The sequence below is a fragment of the Bufo gargarizans genome, chromosome 3, assembly GCF_014858855.1.
Source record: "Bufo gargarizans isolate SCDJY-AF-19 chromosome 3, ASM1485885v1, whole genome shotgun sequence".
In the NCBI taxonomy this organism is placed as follows: Eukaryota; Metazoa; Chordata; class Amphibia; order Anura; family Bufonidae; genus Bufo; species Bufo gargarizans.
The window spans coordinates 508,710,563-508,731,870 of record NC_058082.1 but is presented as its reverse complement, the minus strand read 5'-3'; the positions used below and the strand labels follow the sequence as shown (position 1 = coordinate 508,731,870).

General features: G+C 47.5%; 1 protein-coding gene across 2 annotated transcripts; it reads right to left on the bottom strand.

Annotated features, from left to right (window-relative positions):
• Positions 1-1,495: 1,495 nt before the first annotated feature.
• ABHD11 (abhydrolase domain containing 11) lies at positions 1,496-20,974 on the bottom strand. Of its 2 annotated transcripts, XM_044287079.1 has the most exons (6): positions 20,535-20,969; positions 17,497-17,632; positions 16,898-17,071; positions 8,524-8,694; positions 5,029-5,210; positions 1,496-1,997 (listed from the first exon to the last, which is right to left on the bottom strand). In XM_044287079.1, the coding sequence occupies exons 1-6, from the start codon at positions 20,654-20,656 to the stop codon at positions 1,859-1,861; spliced, it is 924 nt and encodes a 307-aa protein (XP_044143014.1). In that variant the 5' UTR covers positions 20,657-20,969; the 3' UTR covers positions 1,496-1,858. The 2 variants fall into 2 exon arrangements, with proteins under 2 accessions (XP_044143014.1, XP_044143015.1); XM_044287080.1 differs by lacking the exon at positions 8,524-8,694 and having other exon boundaries at positions 20,535-20,974.
• Positions 20,975-21,308: the final 334 nt, after the last annotated feature.

The following is a 21,308-nucleotide window of genomic DNA, read 5'->3' as shown; positions in this document are numbered from 1 at the left end:
GTTTCTAGAAGCCGTAGTGCTGTAAACTATACTGTGTATGAAGCGGATGCAGAGGGCCCCATACAATCTGTGGTATCCATTCACTTGAATGAGAGCTGAGCTGATGTACCCTGGCACGGCCACTAAACAGTCTATGGATCTGTCTGCTCCCGGCTCCATACACTGCAACTGATCGGCGGGGGTGCTGAACCCCAATGAGCCGATATCCTGTGGATAGGTCATCCATACCTGTAGCCCAGAAAACCCCTTTAACTTTAGGGTTGTGCCACACACAATTTTGTGGTGTGCCAAAGAAAAACAAAAACCTTCTAAGAAACACCTAAGGCCTCTTTCACACGGGCGTCATATTTTTGGCCCGGATAAGAGGCGGGTGCGTTGCGGGAAAATGCATGATTTTTTCGCGCGAGTGCAAAACATTGTAATGCGTTTTGCACGCGCACGAGAAAAATCGGCATGTTCGGTACCCAAACCCGAACTTCTTCACAGAAGTTTGGGTTTGGGATCGGGGTTGTGTAGATTGCATTATTTTCCCTTATAACATGGTTATAAGGGAAAATAATAGCATTCTGAATACAGAATGCATAGTACAATAGTGCTGGAGGGGTTAAAAAAAATAAAAGGGATTCTGTCACCAGGTTTGACCCCTGTCAGATAAAAATATGCTGATGTTCAGGGTGTCTTCACGATTCCTAATGTGGGCTTATAAATGTCATCTGTAGGCTTATTTAGCAAAAAAAAACAGCTATTACTAACCTGTCAGTCAAACAAATAAGGTGCCCAAGGGGATGTTAATGGATGCCAGGTGCCGGCCGCACCCGCCGCCGTTCGTGCCCAGCGCCGCCTTTCTTGACCTCTGCGCCGCCTCTCGCTCTCCCTCCCCCCTCCTCCTGCTGTAAGATCTTGCGCATACAGGGGTTGAGTGCAAGTGCCGGCGCATGCGCACTTCCCTGTATGAATCCAAATGGAGAAGTCCGCACGGGCGCATCAGGCAGAGCCCTGTGCGCAAGCGCGAGATGTTACAGCAGAAGGAGGGGGAGAGCGAGAGGCGGCGCAGAGGATTAGGAGGCGGCGCAGAGGTCAAGAAAGGCGGCGGGTGCGGCCGGCACCTTGCATCCATTAACATCCCCTTGGGCACCTTATTTGTTTGACTGACAGGTTAGTAATTGCTGTTTTTTTAGCTAAATAAGCCTACAGATGACATTTATAAGCCCACATTAGGAATCGTGAAGACACCCTGAACATCAGCATATTTTTATCTGACAGGGGTCAAACCTGGTGACAGAATCCCTTTAAGCCACTTGCTCGCGCAGCCGGCATCTCTTCTGTCTTCTTCTTTGCTCATTGCAGGAAAAGGACCTGTAGTGACGTCACTCTGGTCATCACATGGTCAGTGTTGGGAAAATATATTGGTACAAAAAAAGCCATGCAAAAACTGCCTCAGAAATGTAAAAAATGACAAATATATACAATGTACATTATAACCAGTATAGACCAGTGCCATAAAAATATATTTAATTAAATATTCAGGAACGTTTATAGCTGCCACCATCAAACTAGCTTAAATTTTTGAAGTTGTTGAGAATTGAATTCTAAAAGTGACCGCCAACATATGACCTTCAAGCAAAACTGAAAACTGACAATATCTCTGAAAGTAAAAAATAAGATATTACTATACAGTGATTACTACTCTGCCATCAGATTCACAAATATATGCAATTGTTACATTTGGCATTGTAATAACGCATTCAATAATTTCCACACCGATATTTGTAAACATTATAATACTGCTACGACGGTTTCCAGAAGTCTACACGACACATCATTGAACAAGCAGGCTGGTTCTACAGAAAGTCTTGTGTTACGTTGACTCTACAAAGCTGCAGATGGCATTGAGGAAGTCGTGTGGCTGCTCGGCATGTACCCAGTGTCCCGCACCTTCAATGTACTCTATGTTTGCACACGGGAAGAGGCGTTCTATTTCAGGATAATTCTCTGAACTGAAAATTAAAATAGCAGTGTTACATATAGAAATAAGGTATAGAAAATATTTTACACCATTGATATTGCTTATTGATAATGTCATTCGGATGAACTGAATAGCCTGAGGCTGGATTTTGGTTTGATCATAGCAATGATGAGATCTGTATAAAACATTAGTGATACTGATACAGTCATAGCAATTGGACAACTCCATTTTGGAGAACAGAAGGGCATTGTCTTGCTCTGACTACTCAATTATGTATAGCAGTGGTGCCCAACCATTTTTCGGCCGCAGTAGACTTGGTATAAATTTTGCGGGCCAGAACCAGGTAGGTTTGCCAGAAAGAAATGCAAACACTGTGAGGGGGCACATGTGAGCATTACTGCTGTGAAGAGGGCACATATCTGTCCATTATTAGGCCCCATGCACACGGCCGTGTTTCACAGCCGTGTGCGGGCCGTGGAACCGCGGCCTGGATCCCTCCTGAGAGCAGGAGCGCACGGCGTCACTGGTTGCTATGACGCCGTGCGCTCCCTGCTGCCGCCACAATACAGTAATACACTGGTATGATCTATACTAGTGTATTACTGTACTGTGCCGGCAGCAGGGAGCGCACGGCGTCATAGCAACCAGTGACGCCGTGCGCTCCTGCTCTCAGGAGGGATCCAGGCCGCGGTTCCACGGCCCGCACACAGCTGTGAAACACGGCCGTGTGCATGGGGCCTTACTGTGAGGGGCACGTGTGAGCATTACTGCTGTGAAGAGGGCACATATCTGTCCATTATTACTGTGAGGGGCACGTGTGAGCATTACTGCTGTGAAGGGGGCACATATCTGGCCATTATTACTGTGCGGGGCACGTGTGAGCATTACTGCTGTGAAGAGGGCACATATCTGGCCATTATTACTGTGAGGGGCACGTGTGAGCATTACTGCTGTGAAGAGGGCACATATCTGTCCATTATTACTGTGAGGGGCACGTGTGAGCATTACTGCTGTGAAGAGGGCACATATCTGTCCATTATTACTGTGGGGGGCACGTGTGAGCATTACTGCTGTGAAGAGGGCACATATCTGTCCATTATTACTGTGAGGGGCACGTGTGAGCATTACTGCTGTGAAGAGGGCACATATCTGTCCATTATTACTGTGAGGGGCACGTGTGAGCATTACTGATGTGAAGAGGGCACATATCTGGCCATTATTACTGTGAGGGGCACGTGTGAGCATTACTGATGTGAAGAGGGCACATATCTGGCCATTATTACTGTGAGGGGCACGTGTGAGCATTACTGCTGTGAAGAGGGCACATATCTGGCCATTATTACTGTGAGGGGCACGTGTGAGCATTACTACTGTGAAGAGGGCACATATCTGGCCATTATTACTGTGAGGGGCACGTGTGAGCACATGTTATTATGGTGTGTCTATCTTTTGCCGTATGTTGTAGATCGCGGACCTATTCAAGTCTCAGACATTGGGGGCATATCGATAGCATATGTCCCCAATGTCTAATAAGTGCGGATCCCACGCATGCGCGGCCCTCCATTCATTCCTATGGAAGTGCTGAAAATAGCTGAGTGACTCACTGGACTATTTTCGTCAGTCCCGCTGGAATGAATGGGAGGCAGCCGCGCATGCGTGGTGTGCTCTCTGTGACTCCTGTGGGACCTGCACCTATCAGACATTGGGGGCATATCCTAGCGATATGCCCCCAATGTCTGAGATGGGAATAACCCTTTAAATATATATATAAACAAAGAGAGATTTTTGAACTTTATGAAATTAAAATAATAAAAAGATATCTGGTGCAAACATTCAATTTATAAGCTGCCATATACGTTATAGTAGGTAGATCTCATTGATGAGCTCTGCCAACAATCCAATATCTAAGGAGCCTCCAAACAGTTCACAATATGTCAGAGGTAACAATGCTTGACAAAACAGTACTATCCTGGTGGAGACACCCCTTAAGCCTCATTCACACGTCCGTGTCTGTGCTCAAATCCGTGAGCAGGTGGTCAGTGATGCATCCGTGAAGTATCAGTGTTGGGCCCGTCTGTCTGTTTTTTGCTGTCCACGTTGCACCCGTGTTTCACTGACCCTGCACAGCTGAAAAATAATTTTCAAAGCATCTCGTCCTAATGATCCGTGAAACATGGATGCAACACGGATGGCTTCTGTGTTGCATCCGTGGTTTTCATGGACCCATAGACTATAATGGATTTCATGGATCTGTAAACACGGACAAAATAGAGCATGCATCTGTCCTAAAAACACGGACCCACAGACCGTGCTAAAACACTGATGTCTGAATAACACACATTAAAATGAATGGGGACATGTGCTGTTCGTGGCAGACACGTACAGCACATGTCCGTGGAACATTGACGTGTGAATGAGGCTTTAGATTAGGAACGGGCGATATGGCCTAAAATCTACATTGCAATATAATTTTAAGCATGTGCGATATGCAATATATATCGCAATATATTCTATATTTTTCGGGGGGCGGGGGGGAACTTTATTTTATTTTTTCAACTTTTTATTTAATAACTATTAGCCTCCTTAGGGGCTAGAACCCTTGTCCTATTCACCCTCGTAGAGCTCTATTAGGGTGAATAGGACTTCACACTCTCCCTGCTGCCCTGAGCAACAGGGAGATTACCATGGCAGCCAGGGCTTGAGTAGCGTCCTGGCTGCCATGGTAACCGATCAGAGCCCAGCGATTACACTGCTGGGGCTCCGATCAGAAGCTGCCACCCTGGGGCCACTGCCACCAATGATTTAATCGTGTGGAGGAGGGGGCCAGCATATAATATAATACTTAGAAGAGGGGGAGTAGAAGGGAGGGGCTGTGGCCACTGCGCCACCAATGAATATAGTTAATATGCCTGAATAAAAACGTAGCCTGCATGTGCCGGCCATATCCCATACTTGGCCTCTATTACTGCCCGCCGTGATCCGCCGCAATTAACTCCTCAGGACCTGTATTAACATACTATTACAAATGAAGTATGGCTCAAAAATCCAATTTTGCATTTCACCTAATGTATGGAGAATGAGCACCTCCCAGAAAGAGTGTAGGTCCAGGGTAAGATGTATGAAACTCTGGGAAGTCTAGTAGATCTTGGAGATGGTTGGAGATGGCATCAAGATTTACTCTCCACTTAAAATGTCCATTTTCTTGCACAAGGTTAGTTAGCAAAAACTGGCGAACAGATGCTTCCTGTGAACAATAAGACCAAACTGTGAAATAGCAGCAGATAAAACTATTCTTTATTAGCTAATTTACATTACATATTACAGCAGTTCTATCTGGAATTGTGCTTCACAGTCTAGGGAACAAATGAAGGCAGAATGTGCAGTCTTAGGCCTCTTTCACACAGGCGTCGAGTGTGATGGCCGGATAGGATGTGGGTGCCTCGCAGGAAAATCGGTCGATTTTGCCTGCGAGTGGGGAGAGTTTTGTATGCGACTGCATTGCGTTCTTCAGTTTTTTCTTCTCGAGTGCAATGCATTTTGCACGTGCGTGAGAAAAAACTGAATGTGGTACCCAGACCCAAACCCGGACTTCTTCACTGAAGTTCGGGTTTGGGTTAGGTGTTCTGTTGATTTTAATATTTTCCCTTATAACATAGTTATAAGGGAAAATAATAGTAAAAAGTAAATTAGGAGGAGGGGTTAAAAAATATATATAAAAATGAAACTCGCCTCATCCACTTGTTCACGCAGCCCAGCTTGTCTTCTTTCTTCTTTGATGACCTGGGACAAAATGACCTTTGGTGACATCACTGTGCTAATCACATGGTCCATCACCATGGTGATGGACCATGTGATGAGCGCAGTGACATCACCAAAGGTCCGTTTCCTCCCAGGTCATCAAAGAAGAAAGACGACGAGCCGGGCTGCATGAACAAGTGGATGAGGCGAGTTTAATTAATTATTTTTTTAACCCCTCCAGCCCTATTGTACTATGCATTCTGTATTGAGAATGCTATTATTTTCCCTTATAACCATGTTATAAGGGGAAATAATAATGATCAGGTCTCCATCCCGATCGTCACCTAGAAACCATGCGTGAAAAATCGCACCACATCCGCTTGTGATTTTCACGTAGCCCCATTCACTTCTATGGGTCCTGCGTTGTGTGAAAAACGCACAATATAGAGCATGCTGCGATTTTCACTCAACACACAAGTGATGCGTGAAAATCACTGCTCATGTGCACAGCCCCATAGAAATGAATGGGTCCGGATTCAGCGCGGGTGCAAGCGTTTACCTCACGCATTGCACCCGCGTGGAAAACTCGCCCGTGTGAAAGGGGGCTTATGGTGTCTGTGGTGTGCATCTCCTCTTAAAATCTGATGAGCAATTCTCAAAGAACTCATTTATGAATCAAAAGTATACCTGAAGCAGTGAATTAAAGGGTTTATCTGATTCTTTAACACTGATCATCAATATCAGATCATTAGGGGTCCGACTATCGGCACACTCGCTGATAAGTTGTAAGGTCTGCACGGTTCACTGTACTTTTAGTAGCTGATGTCCCTGGTATTGCAGCTCAGTCATTTTCACTTGACAAACCTGATACCAGGCACAGCCACTACCAATGTACACAATTGTGACTGGTAAACAACTAAGGGGATACAGCACTCGCCAGCTGATTGGCTCACTTCCCGTAAGCCCCCAGAAAATAACCCCCCGCCCTGGTTCTTCATACCTTTTCAACTTGTCACTGTGGGAGTCTGGGTCTAGCTACGGTTAAGGTGCATTTAGACACACCAATAATTCCAGTGAACGATTGTTCCCGACAATCTGCCCATCTAAATGTGCCGCCGATCATGCGATGGACAAGTGAAACGTTTGTTCATCCGGTGATCATGTCGCTTGTGCAGGCAGTGGGCACCACCAACCATGGCTTCTGACCAGCAGATCGTGTGGTCTAAATAGGGATCTGCTGCTCAGAAGCCATGATTCTGTATGAGGATTAGGGATCACTATAGCGATCCTCATACAGTGAAGGAGATCGCTGCATGTAAATGAGCAGTCTTCTTCACTGAACAAGTAGCCGACTGTCGGGAAGGAATGCTTCCTTCCTGACAATCGTCCGTTCAGTTGGCCCGTCTAAATCCACCTTAATCAGAATAATGACTTTTTACAATGCAATGCGAGTTTTTTGCGTGGATGCGATGCGTGATGTGAATGAATAGCACCTGCACTGAATCCTGACCCATTTATTTCAATGGGTCTGTGTACATGAGCGTTTTTTTCTTTCCTGTGCAAAGAGAGCGCCATAGCAATTGGGTAATGTCTGCAACCGGCGGTAATGCCGATCGCATACATTTAACCTCTCAGATGCCGTGGTGAAATATGACCACGGCATCTGAGCGCGCTATTTTTCTATTTTCTTTTCATCATCAAAACGCAAGGAAAAGTGCACATGTGTGGTATTGCCGGATTTGTATTGACCTGGAGAAAAAAAAAAAAAAAAATCCATAAAACTGTGACAAAATGGCATTTTTCACCCAATTCCACCACCTTTGGAATTTCCCACTTTTCACTACATTCTATGCAATATTAAAGGGAACCTGTCATCAACTTCATGCTGACATCACTGAGGGCAGCATAAATTAGTGACAGAAATGCTGATGTCAGCGGTGTGTCACTCATGAGCTAATAGTAAGTGGTTGCTGAGAACCAGCATCATAATCATTACAGCTCAGGCCTGGAAAAAAGTCCCGGCCACCTGAGAAGAGTCCTGGTTATTCCTAAGCTCCTGCTCTCCCCCATCTGCTGATGACTGGCAGTTCTCTCCTAGAGGGAAAGGGAGAAAACTCGGTAGAAGACTGTCAGCCATCAGCAGGTGGGCAGGAGAGCAGGAATTTATGAGCGACCATGACTCTTCTCAGGTGGCCAGGACTCTATTCCAGGCCCAGTCTGCAATGACTGTGATGTTGGTTCTCGGCAACCACTTACTTTTAACTTATAAATGACAGACCGCTGAAATCAACTCACCTGTCTCTAGTTAATTCTGCCTTTAGTATGGGCAGCATAAAGTTGATGACAGGTTCCCTTTAAATGATGACAAGTGGTTAAAAATGTCTAAGCTTACACTGTCTTAAGCCTCATGCACACGTCTGTGGAGCACGGACCGTGAGATATCAGCCTGGATTCCTGCTGAGCGCAGGAGCCACGGCGTCATTGGTTGCTAGCACTCAGCAGGAATCCAGGCCGGTATCTCACGGTCCGTGTTCCACGGACGTGTGCATGAGGCTTTACTTTTACTTTTCCCCTGTCTGTTCAGTTAGTGCTAAAATGACCCACAGTTCTGAAACCTGGGACTTATGATATGCCAAATGTATAAATGTCCGTGCACCTGAATAGTAAGTGTGTCTAATATTAAGACTGGGAGTCCTATTCTTGGACAGTGAAAAGTGAGGCACTATTAGTCAATCTGCCCCTGTGTGTTTTACAGGCACCTTGTGTGTCATGGAGTCATGTGTCCGGAGCAAGTTGAGCGAATGTAAGACCACCCATACCTTAACTGCTGCACTGAGCTGCTCGTCTGCCAGTCTCCTGGCTGTAGACCTTGGCATCGTCCCTTCCAAATGCACATTCTGCATAATTTTTATATACTGAGGGAAACCAGTCTGAGGCAATGTTGGAGAAGGACTAATGTCCACACATACTAAACGCTCTACCAAGTGAGGCTGAGAACGACAAAACAGCAGAGTCAATGGTGTGTAAATACATGTGGTACAGATGGCAAGTTCCATGTTACTGTGGACATGTGCAGGCAATGGATGGAGAACTAGAAAATCATGCACAGGGCTGTATATCCTAATTAACAGAGAAAACGCTGCCTAGCAATACATTATAGGGGATGTTCCAGGATTTGAAGCTATTTCCTATCGACAAGATAGGGGATAAGTAACTGATCGGTGGGAAAGGCCACTGGGACCCCCACTGATCCCAAGAACGGGGATCCTGTTCCTCCAATCTGATGGAGTGGCCGGTTAAGGGGGCATTCACACTACTGTATGGGCCACATTTATCATTACTCTGACAGCTCACTCCACTTTCACATATGGCTAAAGTCAGTTTCAGCCAAGTCAGATTTATGATCGTCCCTTTAAGACTGTAATAAATGTGGTTTGACGGTAGCAGTTTATCAGTCAGTAAGCAGCTTTACGAAAAAAATTGTATGTTTTTATGAAAAAGTCGCATGTTCTATTAAAAAGTCTCATAAGATAAGCATGGTCCTCACTGGAGTGAAATTGCGACTTTTATGCGACTTTTTAAATAGTCCCAATAGTAAATCTGTCTAGAGATTCATTTACATAAGAAAACACGCCCACTTTCAGAAAACTGGCGAGCATAGTGCAGAGCAGAAAAAAGTCGCAAAATTTTGCGCAGTTTAAGCGATTGCGCAAAAATTTGCGACTTTTTCACTCCATTATTCTGACTTGATCTAATGATAAATCTGGCCTTATGTGTTTTGCAGCCCGTGTTGCACCATTTTTTTTTTTTACTTCAATGGGTCTGTGGTCCGTATTTGCGGCCAAGAATAAGACACGTTCTATCACTTGCGGAATAAACACACACGCGTGGAAAACATCAGTATTTTGCAGATCCGCGTTTTGTGGACCGCAAGAAACATACAGTTGTGCGAATGCCCCCTTAACCTGCCGCTCCATCAGATTGGGGGAGCGGGACCCTAGTTCTTGGGATCAGTGGGGGTCCCAGTGGTCACCTCTATTGATCAGTTACTCATCCACTATCCTGTGGATAGGGGGTAACTTTAAAACTTGGCACAACCCCTTTAACTAGATTTGGTTACAGTTACGCTGTAAATTACAACAAAAGAAGGGTACAGACACAGCTGGTAAAACTGCAAACTGGCTGCCTCGCGGTACTGGTCACAAAAGAACAAAGGTCGTTTTTGCCTAGTTCTGCAGCTCAACCCCATTCATGGGAAACTGGATAAGATGAGCATCGCTGTGTTTCATGAAACAATCACACATGAAATCTATTTTCTATTTTATTATGTAATACATTATTTTTTTTTTAAATCACTGAAAAACAATATCTTGCAGACAGTTGCTATAACAATAGGTATCACGGAGGGTAACCCCTAACGCTTAACTTCTAATATATATCTACTAAAATACAGCAGTTGAAAAGGGTCCAAGCAAGACATACATTTTATGTCAGTCAGGCCGGACTGGAGCGCAGCGGTGGGGGAGGACGCGCATGAAGAGGCCTGGCGGTGAAGGACAGGTCGGGAAAGGGTCAGTTTTTGGGGGGACTGGCGGTTGGTTGTCGGGTATGGGTGCGGGTGCTGGGTCTCCGTTGCCGGGGTGGGGAGTGGTGCCGGGGTTAGGGGCAGGGTCGCAGGTGGTTACGGCGGGGTCGGTGGAGACGCAAGCGGGGGGGGAGGAGGAAGTGCAGAGGTTGGATGATAGGGCCCGGGGTGAGGTGTATGTGTGCTTTGAGGGGCCGCTGGGGGCTCATTTAAAGCAGGAGGTGAGGGAAAAGGTTTGGAGGGGAGAATATGTGGAGATATTTTTGCTGCTCCCATTGGAAAGGTTCAATTTGGATAGGGGCAAGAAGGATGAGGGAAAGAAGGAGGATGAGGATAAGCGTCGGCATAGATTGATTCCGCGTACGTTTGCTAATTGGCTACAGGCGTTTGCCATATTAGCAAGTGTCATTGGGGAACGGGCGCTGTTTTGCTACCAAGACGCTATTGGGGAGGCTTATAGGGTGTATGGGGGTGTGGGCTGGCTCCGTTATGACGAGCAGTTCCGGCAGCGTAACGCGGTGAGGCCTGATATCAGGTGGGATCATAAGGATATTGGGTTGTGGTTGAGGGTGACGGCGCCTCCTAGGGCTGGGCAGTCCTTTCGGGGGGAGTCCGGGTGGGTCATCCCCTGGTGCGTTGGCGTCGGCAAAAGGGCTGTGCTTCCTTTTTAATGAAGGAAACTGCAGATTTGGTGCCAAGTGCAAATTTAAGCATGAGTGCACAGGGTGTGGGGGAGCACATGGAGCTAACCGTTGCTTCAAAGGGGGAAGGAATAGGGGGGGTGATGGGGCTGGAAAAGGGACGGACGCCGGTGGAAGAGATGCAGGTGTTCCTAGATAGATACCCGGATCGGGTTGCGGCCGGGTTGTTGGGGGATGGTTTTAGGTTTGGCTTTCGTATTCCATCAGTGGCTACGGCGGGGCCTACGGTTCTGAAGAATCTTAGGTCCGCGCTTGTTCATGCGGATGTTGTGGCGGAAAAGTTGAAAAAGGAGGTGGAGTTGGGGCGGATGGCGGGCCCATTCAAGGTGCCGCCGGTGCGGGGATTGAGGGTGTCCCCGTTAGGTGTGGTGCCAAAAAAGGAGCTGTACAAGTTTCGGCTCATTCATCATTTGTCTTACCCAAAAGGGGCGTCGGTCAATGATGGTATAGACCCTGAACTTTGTTCGGTGGTGTATACCTCATTTGATGCGGCTGTAAGGTGGGTGAGGCGGTTGGGGCAGGGGATGTTGATGGCTAAAGTGGATGTGGAGGCGGCTTTTCGATTGCTTCCGGTGCACGTGGAGAGCATGGGGTTGTTGGGGTGTTTTTGGGAGGGGGAATACTTTGTGGATAGGTGTTTGCCAATGGGGTGCTCTCTGTCGTGTGCATACTTTGAGACCTGTAGTTCTTTTTTTGGAATGGGTAGTGGTGGAAGTTTCAGGTTGTTCCTCCGTTATCCATTATTTAGATGATTTTTTGTGTTTAGGGCCGGCGAATTCGCGGGTGTGTTCGTTGTTGCTGCACACGGTGCAGTTTTTTTTTGCGCGTTTTGGGGTACCATTGGCACGGGAAAAGACGTTGGGGCCGGTGACAGAGTTGTGTTTTTTGGGGATTGTTATAGATACTGAGCGGATGGAGTGCAGGCTTCCGCAGGATAAGTTGGTGGATTTGCGTTTGGAGATTGGCAGGGCCTTGGACAAGGAGAAGATTAGGTTGAGGGAGTTGCAGTCCTTGCTGGGTAAATTAAATTTTGCTTGTCAAATTATGCCAATGGGGAGAATTTTTTGTAGACGATTGGCTGCGGCTACGGCGGGGGTGGCAGCACCGTATCATTTTATCAGGTTACGCAAGGAGTTAAAAGGGGATTTAAGGGTGTGGGCGGAATTTTTGGGTCGTTATAATGGCAGGTCTTTTATGATGGCGGAGTTGTGTGATAGTGTGGAGTTCGAGTTGTATACCGATGCGTCGGGGGGAGTGGGTTTTGGGGCTTATTGCCAGGGTCAATGGTGTGCGGGAGTATGGCCAGATTCGTCGGTAAGTCGGGGTTGGGTGAGGAACATGGCGTTGTTGGAGCTTTTTCCCATTGTAATGGCGGTTGTGTTGTGGGGGGAGAAATTTGAAAACAGGAAGGTGCGGTTTCATTGTGACAATTTGGGGGTGGTTCAGGCTATCAACAGTTTGTCCGCATCTTCTCCGCCGGTGGTTAGGCTGTTACAGTTTTTGGTATTACGTTGTTTGTCGATTAACATGTGGTTGGTGGCGGAACATGTGGCTGGAGTGTCTAATTCAGTGGCGGATTCTCTTTCTCGTCTACAGTGGGAGCGGTTTTGGCTTCTTGCGCCAGAAGCGGAGCTGGAGGGTCTGGAGTGTCCGCCGTGGCTGTGGGGGATCCTCGAGGAGAGGTGATGGGGATGCTGAGGGATTCGTTGAGCCCGGGTACTTGGAGGGAGTATGGTAAGGCGTGGGCGACCTGGGAAACTTGGAACGGAGCCTGGGGGGCTGGGGTGGGTGATGAGGATGTGAGGTTGCTGATGTTGTTAGGACAGTTGAAGGGCGAGGGGTGGTCGGTGTCAAAGGTGAATCAAACGCGGGGGTTGCGTTTGGTCTTAAGTTGCGGGGGTTGCCGGATTGGACTAAGGGTTTTTTGGTTAGGCAAGTGTTGAAAGGGTGGCGTAGGGGTTCAGGTAAGGTGCCGGATTGTCGGAGGCCGGTGTCCTTTGAGTTGTTGGTGCAAATGGGCGATAAGTTGAGTGGGGTTTGCAGTTCCGGATGGGAGTTAGTGCTGTTCAGGGCTGCATTTGCTTTGGCGTTTTTCGGTGCTTTTCGCTTGGTGGAGTTGGTGTGTGATAGTGTGAGTAGAGTGGGGGGACTCAGAAGTGAAGATGTTGAGTTGGCAGGGGATAGGTTATATGTCCGGATTCGGAGGTCTAAGACTGATCAGGAGGGCAGGGGTCGGCGGTTTACGTTGTTCCCGGTACCAGGTTGTAGTATGTGTCCGGTGCGGTGTGCAGGTTCTTATGGGGCGGGGTTACAACGTAATGAGTTTCCTTTTCTTAGGCATGAGGATGGCTCCTTTTTGTCTAGGTTTCAGTTTTTGGCGGTCTTTAGGAAATGTTTAAAGCTCTTGGGTGTGCCGGTCAAAGATTATTCTGGTCATTCGTTCAGAATTGGAGCGGCGACTGAGGCAGCAAGGTGGGGCGCCAGTGAGGAGGTGATTAGGAAGATTGGGCGGTGGGAGTCGGTGCGTTTCAAATCATATGTTAGGCCTGCATTATTGTAGTTGTGCGGTGGGTGATAGGTGGGTTTTAATTTGTGCTTTTTTGTGTTCGCAGGTTTGACGGCGACGGCTTTGGTATGGATTCTGGGGCACTCCTATGTGTTCTGGGGTGCGGTCAGAGCAGATGTGAGGCCAAGTGGGCGTCAGTTGGGTTTTAGTCCGGAGTGTGCTACGGTCAGGTGGTTAGGTGTGAGAGGTATGTTGTGGGGTGGAGTTTTGCGGGAGGTGCATCATTTTGTGCGATTGGATCGGCCTCTGGATGTGTTAGTTTTACATGTGGGGGGGGGGGGGGGGGAACGATTTGGGCAGGCGTCCTTTTAGGGCGTTGATTCGAGACGTCAAGTTTGATTTGCTCAGGATCTGGGCGTTGTTTCCAGGTATAATAACGGTTTGGTCGGACATTGTGCCGCGGAAGGCGTGGAGGGGTGCGAGGTCAGTGGAGAGCCTTAAAGGGGTTGTCCCACTTCATAAAATAGGTTTTATCTAATCTATTTACCCCCACACAACATATCTTCCTATCCATGTTATTATCCAAAAGCTACCTTTCATTCAAAAAATCATGTAAAGCGATTCCTTTGTTGTTTTCTGTATCCCATGGTTACGGCCTCTTTCGTCCGGCCGCATCGCTGTGCCGCGCCTGCGCACAACAGCAGAACAAGTACTCGGGCCGCCTCTCCATTCTTACAAGTACGCGCACGCCCGCGCATGCGGAAATACAGCAGGCGGGTGCCGGAATCAAATAGCCGGCACCCGACCTCTATGACAGGGAGCGGGACCTTAGGGGTTAACTGCCGCTGATCGCAGCCCCCTATCATAGAGGTCGGGTGCCGGCTATTTCACTCCGGCACCCACCTCCTGCATTTGTATTAACATTGGTGGCGCAGTGCGCCCCCCCCCCCCCAGTATAATATACATTGAGTGCGGCCACCCCCCCCCAGTATAATAAACATTGACTGAGGCCCCCCCCCCCAGTATAATAAACATTGAGTGCGGGCCCCCCCCCCCTCCAGTATAATATACATTGAGTGCGGCCACCCCCCCAGTATAATATACATTGAGTGCAGCCCCCTCCCAGTATAATAAACATTGGTGGCGCAGTGGGAAGTGCCAATGAGGGTTAAAAAAATAAATAAAAAATTAACTCACCTCCACCAATTGATCGCACAGCTGCCGGTCTCCTGTTCTATCTTCAGGACCTGTGGTGACGTCACTGAGCTAATCACATGGTCCATTACCATGGTGATGGATCATATGATGTACCATGTGATGACCACAGTGATGTCACCAAAGGTCCTTCCACAGGTCCTAAAGAAAGAACAGGAGACCGGCAGCTGCGCAATCAATTGGAGGAGGTGAGTTAATTTTTTATTAATTTTTTTAACCCTCATTGGCACTTCCCACTGCGCCACCAATGTTTATTATACTGGGAGGGAGCCGCACTCAATGTATATTATACTGGGGGGGGGGGGTGGCCGCACTGAATGTATATTATACTGGGGGGGGAGGGGCGCACTCAATGTATATTATACTGGGGGGGGGGGGGGTGGCCGCACTGAATGTATATTATACTGGGGGGGGGAGGGGTGCACTGAATGTATATTATACTGGGGGGGGGTGGCCGCACTGAATGTATATTATACTGGGGGGGGGTGGCCGCACTGAATGTATATTATACTGGGGGGGAGGGGCGCACTGAATGTATATTATACTGGGGGGGGAGGGGCGCACTGAATGTATATTATACTGGGGGGGGGTGGCCGCACTGAATGTATATTATACTGGGGGGGGAGGGGCGCACTCAATGTATATTATACTGGGGGGGGTGGCCGCACTCAATGTATATTATACTGGGGGGGGTGGCCGCACTGAATGTATATTATACTGGGGGGGGAGGGGTGCACTCAATGTATATTATACTGGGGGGGGGGGGGTGGCCGCACTCAATGTATATTATACTGGGGGGGCGCACTCAATGTATATTATACTGGGGGGGGGCGCACTCAATGTATATTATACTGGGGGGGGGCGCACTAAATGTATATTATACTGGGGGGGGGCGGGACCTCACATACGGCTCCATGTGGATGACTCATACACATGAACGAGCACGCAGGGTGAGTCATGAGGAGGCGTGGCCTTCACTCAACTGCCTGAGAACCAGGAAGTTATCAGGACATCTACTGCTGGTAAGATTAAAAAAGCAAAGTGGGACAACCCCTTTAACAAGGCTCGGATTAAGGTAAACAGAGCGGTGGGCCGGTTTATGGCAAGGAATGGCGGTGTGGTGGTGCGGCATGAGGTGTTGGAGAGAGGTGAGGGTGCATTTTGGAGGGCAGATGGGGTGCACCTGAATGCGGTGGGTACGGATTTGTGGGCTCTGGGGCTCCAGAGTGGTGTTGAAATTGCTTTGCGTATGTGGAGGGACGCGCAGGGTTGAGGTGGTCAAGCTGCGCGTTCTTGGAGGCGGGGGAGGTCCTTGAAGTGGAGGAATATGGTGGTACCTGAGGATGGGAGGGCCCCGCGGGAGGGGCTGGAATCCAAGCAGTGGTGTGGTGTGTTTATTTCCTGGGTTAGGGTGTGGGGTTGGGGGTAAGATGATGGTTGAGTTAGTGGGACTGAACAAATAGCCAGTGCCCTCTTCAAGTCAGGCCGGACTGGAGCGCAGCGGTGGGGGGGGGGACGCCCATGAAGAGGCCTGGCGGTGAAGGACAGGTCGGGAAAGGGTTAGTTGTTGGTGGGGGCGGGATAGGAGTAGAGGCGCGAGTTGCCAGGGCGGCGGGGGGCGTGGCCAGAGCGGGGACGGAGGAAGAAGGCGGAAGTCGGGACAGTGCGGCCAGGGGAGCGAAACGCCCACCCACACGACCCTATTGGATGTGGAAGTAGGGGAGTGGTGGTGTGTTATATGTCGCGGCAGTCGTGGAGGCGGGGGAGGTCCTTGAAGTAGAGGAATATGGTGGTACCTGAGGATGGGAGGGCCCCGCGGGAGGGGCTGGACTCTCATTGAGGAGCTGGTAGGAACTAATTACGCGTCCATCAGTTGCTGCCTCCGAGCTGGGTTCAACGGCTGGGGGCAAGATGGAGACGCAGGTGTTCCAGCGTTTATGGAGTTATTGGGGCTTCTAGGACCTCCCTCGTCATTGGTTAATTTATTGTTATATATTTTGTATTTATTCAATAAACGGCTGCTGTGGCCGATTAAATCCAAGCAGTGGTGTGGTGTGTTTATTTCCTGGGTTAGGGTGTGGGGTTGGTGGTAAGATGATGGTTGAGTTAGTGGGACTGAACAAATAGCCAGTGCCCTCTTCATGCATCTGCAACACATTGACAACACTTGCAGTTGTACCACTTACTTCACTCAGTGCCAAGGTCATGGCCGTCTTGCCTCCCATGCTGTGACCGATTAAGACACAACTAGAAATGTTTAGCTGCCGTAGGAGGTGACGGACATCGTCACTCATCGCAGGGTACGTGATAGTATCACAATGTGGACTGCTGCCATGGTTGCGGGCATCTAATGTTAATACCTGCAGAAGACATAAATACCAGACTTGTATTATTGCCTCGTACCTATCTATGCAAGAAACTGATAAATAGGGGCTTACCCTCCTACTGATGTATTCAATTTCAACTGGTGAAGGACTGGGGGTAGGGCTTAAAGGGGTTTTGTGATATTGATGGCCTAAAATCAGGATATGTCATCAATATCCGATTGGTGGGGTCTAACTCCGGGCCCCCCGCCAATCAGCTGTTTGGCAGCAGCGGCTTTCTTACAGCTTATCATACATCCTATTGCAGACATGGCAGAGGGGGGAGGATCCTGCTCCAACCAGTTGTCTAACAGGTTGATCCCTCTGGACACAGTTAAGATTTTGCCTGACTTTTTTTTTTACAAAACCTGTGACGGAGTCTCCAACGCAGATGTGAACAAAGCCACTAGACAAGCACGTACCTTTCTATCTATCCGTCGCACCAAAGCTCGGGCAATAGATTGGAAGTTTGATTTGCTACCAAACAATCCATGAAGAAGGACCAGGGGTGGTCCAGGTGATTTTCCCTCAAACACGTCATAGGACAAAGAGACAACACTGTAAATAAGAAATAATGGAGATGTTGCACAGGAATCTACAAGCAGATTTCAAATCTAAGACAGTAAAATGCAAGATCCTAAGTAAGTCCAGGATTTAAAAAATTTAAACATGGCATGTGATAAAATAATTACCTGCCCGGTAAATCTCCTCCAGCTCTGGTGGTCCCACCATCTAGAATCTGACATGATAGAAAGCCCCCTAAACTACGCTAATGAGCCGAGAGACACAGATTCAGTATATGTAGTGAGTAGTGAGCGGGAGGTGCCATATTCGATTTCGCGATATTTCGCGAATATTCGAATGAATATTCGTGTTATATTCGTCGAAATCGAATATTCGTAATTATTCCAATTATCGCGAATAATATACGAATTTTTTTTTTCGCGTATTGCGATTATTTATCTTGATAGTATAAGGCAACGTTCCTATGCTAATTGACTATGGCTAGGCTAATATGTGTATTTTACGAAATTTCGTGATTTGCTCTAACTTCGTCTCTTAGAATATTACGAATATTCTAAAAGACGAAGTTAGAGCAATATTACGAAATTTCGTAAAATACACATATAGATTGTAATTTAGCTAATATAGTGCTATAATCCCTTTTTTGCCTCAAATTTTTTTTTGCCTCTTCTGAACTTAAGTTTTGTAAAATATGTACACTATTAAAAAATATTACTATAGCAGTATATTAGCTTAAATACAATCTATGTGTATTTTGCGAAATTTCGTAATATTGCTCTAACTTCGTCTTTTAGAATATTCGTAATATTCTAAAAGACGAAGTTAGAGCAATATTAAGAACATTTGCAAAAGTCGAAATTGCGATGCGAGTAATATAATACGAAATAATCGCATGAAGATTTCAACTTAGCACTGCTATATTCCATATTCTAGCCTAGTATGGAATACAGCAGTGCTAACTTAGCACAGCTATATTCCATATTAGGCTAGAATATGGAATATAGCAGTGCTAAATTGAAATCTTCATGCGATTATTTCGTGTTATATTACTCGCATCGCAATTTGCGAAATTTCGTAAAATACACATATAGATTAGATTGTAATTTAGCTAATATGGAATATAGCAGTAAGTTGAAAACGCCACTGACTGGAGCAGCCAGGAATCCAAAGGACAGGTAAGAACAACTTTAGAGAAGTGGGAAAGAAAAAAATATAATAATAAAAAAAAAAAACGAATATTCGAATTCGCGAATATATAGAACGATATTCTAAATATTCGCGAAATCTCGAAATTGCGATATTCGAGAAAAAAATTCGCAATTCGAATATTCGCGCTCAACACTAGTAGTGAGCTCAGAAAGGGCCGGTGTGCTGAAGCACTTGGGAGTCACACGGCTTAGAAGTCCTCAATACACTTCTACAGAGGGGTAATGCAAGGGAGTGGAATCCATGTCCTTTGAGCTATCCAGCCATTGTAGCAGTTTAGGGGGGGTTGTTCCGTGGTTATAGATTCTCTGTAAGGGACGGCCACACAAGGTGGAGATTCCACAGCAAACTCTATGGCAAAATCCAGATTTGGGATGGAATCCACAGAGAAAATGATAAGCCACAATTGACATATTGCAGATTTGAAGGGCATCTGTCAGGATATTTGTTCCTATAAAGATGGCTGACCTATTGCATGTGTGCTGGGCAGCTGAAGGCATCTGTAATCTGCACGGCACATCAGTTTATGCTATGCAGCCTGGGCACTCTGGCTACTGCTCTACAGCTGGCAAGGACCCCTCCCAGGCTCCTGTACAGGTGGCGCGTCTAACCCTTTAGTCATTTATTTCAGCCTACTGCTAGTGGCCAACAGGGGGACCAAGTATTTGCCTGGTTTGCGCCGTGGTAAAGTCCCCCATGAGCTCGTGCATATTGCATATTCAGCATTTTCCTCACTCCCATCAGAAATTACTATTCTCATCTGCAATGCGGACCTGAATTTGGCATATTCTAGAATTTGCAGAATGGCTGCACAGATCTGCAAAACGTACAGATGTGTGCATAGAAAATGAACGGGTGGATCGCACATGGATGCATGAAGCCTTACATTTGTGACAACTGCGGTCCCATTACATGTATATAAAACTGGCTTTTCCGGAACACCTGGTATCGGATCTGGCATTAATACATTTCAATGGAAATTAATGCCGGATCCGGCATGTGTTCTGGAATTTTGGCTGGAGAAAATACCGCAGCATGCTGCTGTATTTTCCCCTCCAAATACCGTAAGAGGGACTGAACTGATGCATCCTGAACAGGATTGCTCTCCATTCAGAATGCATTAGGATGAAACGGAAGCGTTTTTTTCGGTATTGAGCCCCTGTGACAGAACTCAACACCTGAAAACTTTAAGGCTAAGTTCACACAAGCGTGACAGATTAGGTCCGGATGCGTTCAGTTAAACTCGCACCATTTTGCAAGCAAGTTCAGTCAGTTTTGTCTGCGATTGCGTTTAGTTGTTCAGTTTTTTCCGCGCGGGTGCAATGCGTTTTGATGCGTTTTTCACGCGCGTGAAACATCTCCTAGCAACCATCAGTGAAAAACGCATCGCACCCGCAATTGCTTGCAGATGCAATGCGTTATTAACGCAGCCCCATTCACTTCTATGGAGCCAGGGCTGCGTGAAAAACGCAGAATATAGAACATGCTGCGATTTTAAAGCATTGCAGAAGTGATGCATGAAAAAAAAACGCTCATGTGCACAGCCCCATTGAAATGAATGGGTCAGGATTCAGTGCAGGTGCAATGCGTTCACCTACTGCATTGCACCCGCGCGGAAATCTCGCCCGTGTGAACGCAGCCTAACACTAGTGTGAAAATACCCAAGTCACCAAGTGACCCGGAGTTACGCACGCGCCGGCAGCACGTAATGACGTCATGACGTACTCACCCGGCATGGGTTCTGCGCTGTGTTAAAGATAAAGGTCTGGGTGAAGCTCTGAATGCGATCCTTGTTAAAAGTCCCCAAGGCCGGCTGCCCCCCGTGTACACGTAGCATGCCAGCAGCGGCATTACAAGCGTCTATGGCGGCCGGGTTACAGCGCTCGGGCCAGGGGCAGATTCGGAACCTCTAACGCAGGCACAGCCTGAGTGGGCGGAGCTTCGTCGGTGTCACATGATCGTGCCGGTAGCAGCATCATGGAGCCATGTTTATTACTGGCAGAGCCAGGGACCGCGGAGAGCAGAAACTGAAAGCGCTTTGGGCCTCACGGAGTAGGGCTTACAGATGAAGAAGGGGCTGCATTAGTGTGGGCTCTGGGCTTCCTGTCGGAGGTGTTCATAGCTCAGCCCCCATCCGATGTCCTGGCAAGAAACCTGCGACACAGCCTAGAGTGTACGGGCTAGCAGGAGGTTTAGGTCACGTGGTGTTGAAAAAGCCGCGATTAGGTCACCTGACCTTGGGTCAGTGCTACTGAAGGAAAGTGCTGCGGTTTCGGGGGCTGAGGAGATTTTTTTCAAGGGCTTCTGTGCGGTCTCTTCTGTGTGTTAGGGGTTAACTGTAAAAGGTGTCAGAACACAAGTGTGACCGTGAATCTAATATCTGGCATAGGAAAGAGTCTGACCACTGAGACCCCTGTTAACCCCTTAAGGACACAGCCCTATTTCACCTTAAGGACCAGGCCATTTTTTGCAAATCTGACCACTGTCACTTTAAGTGCTGATA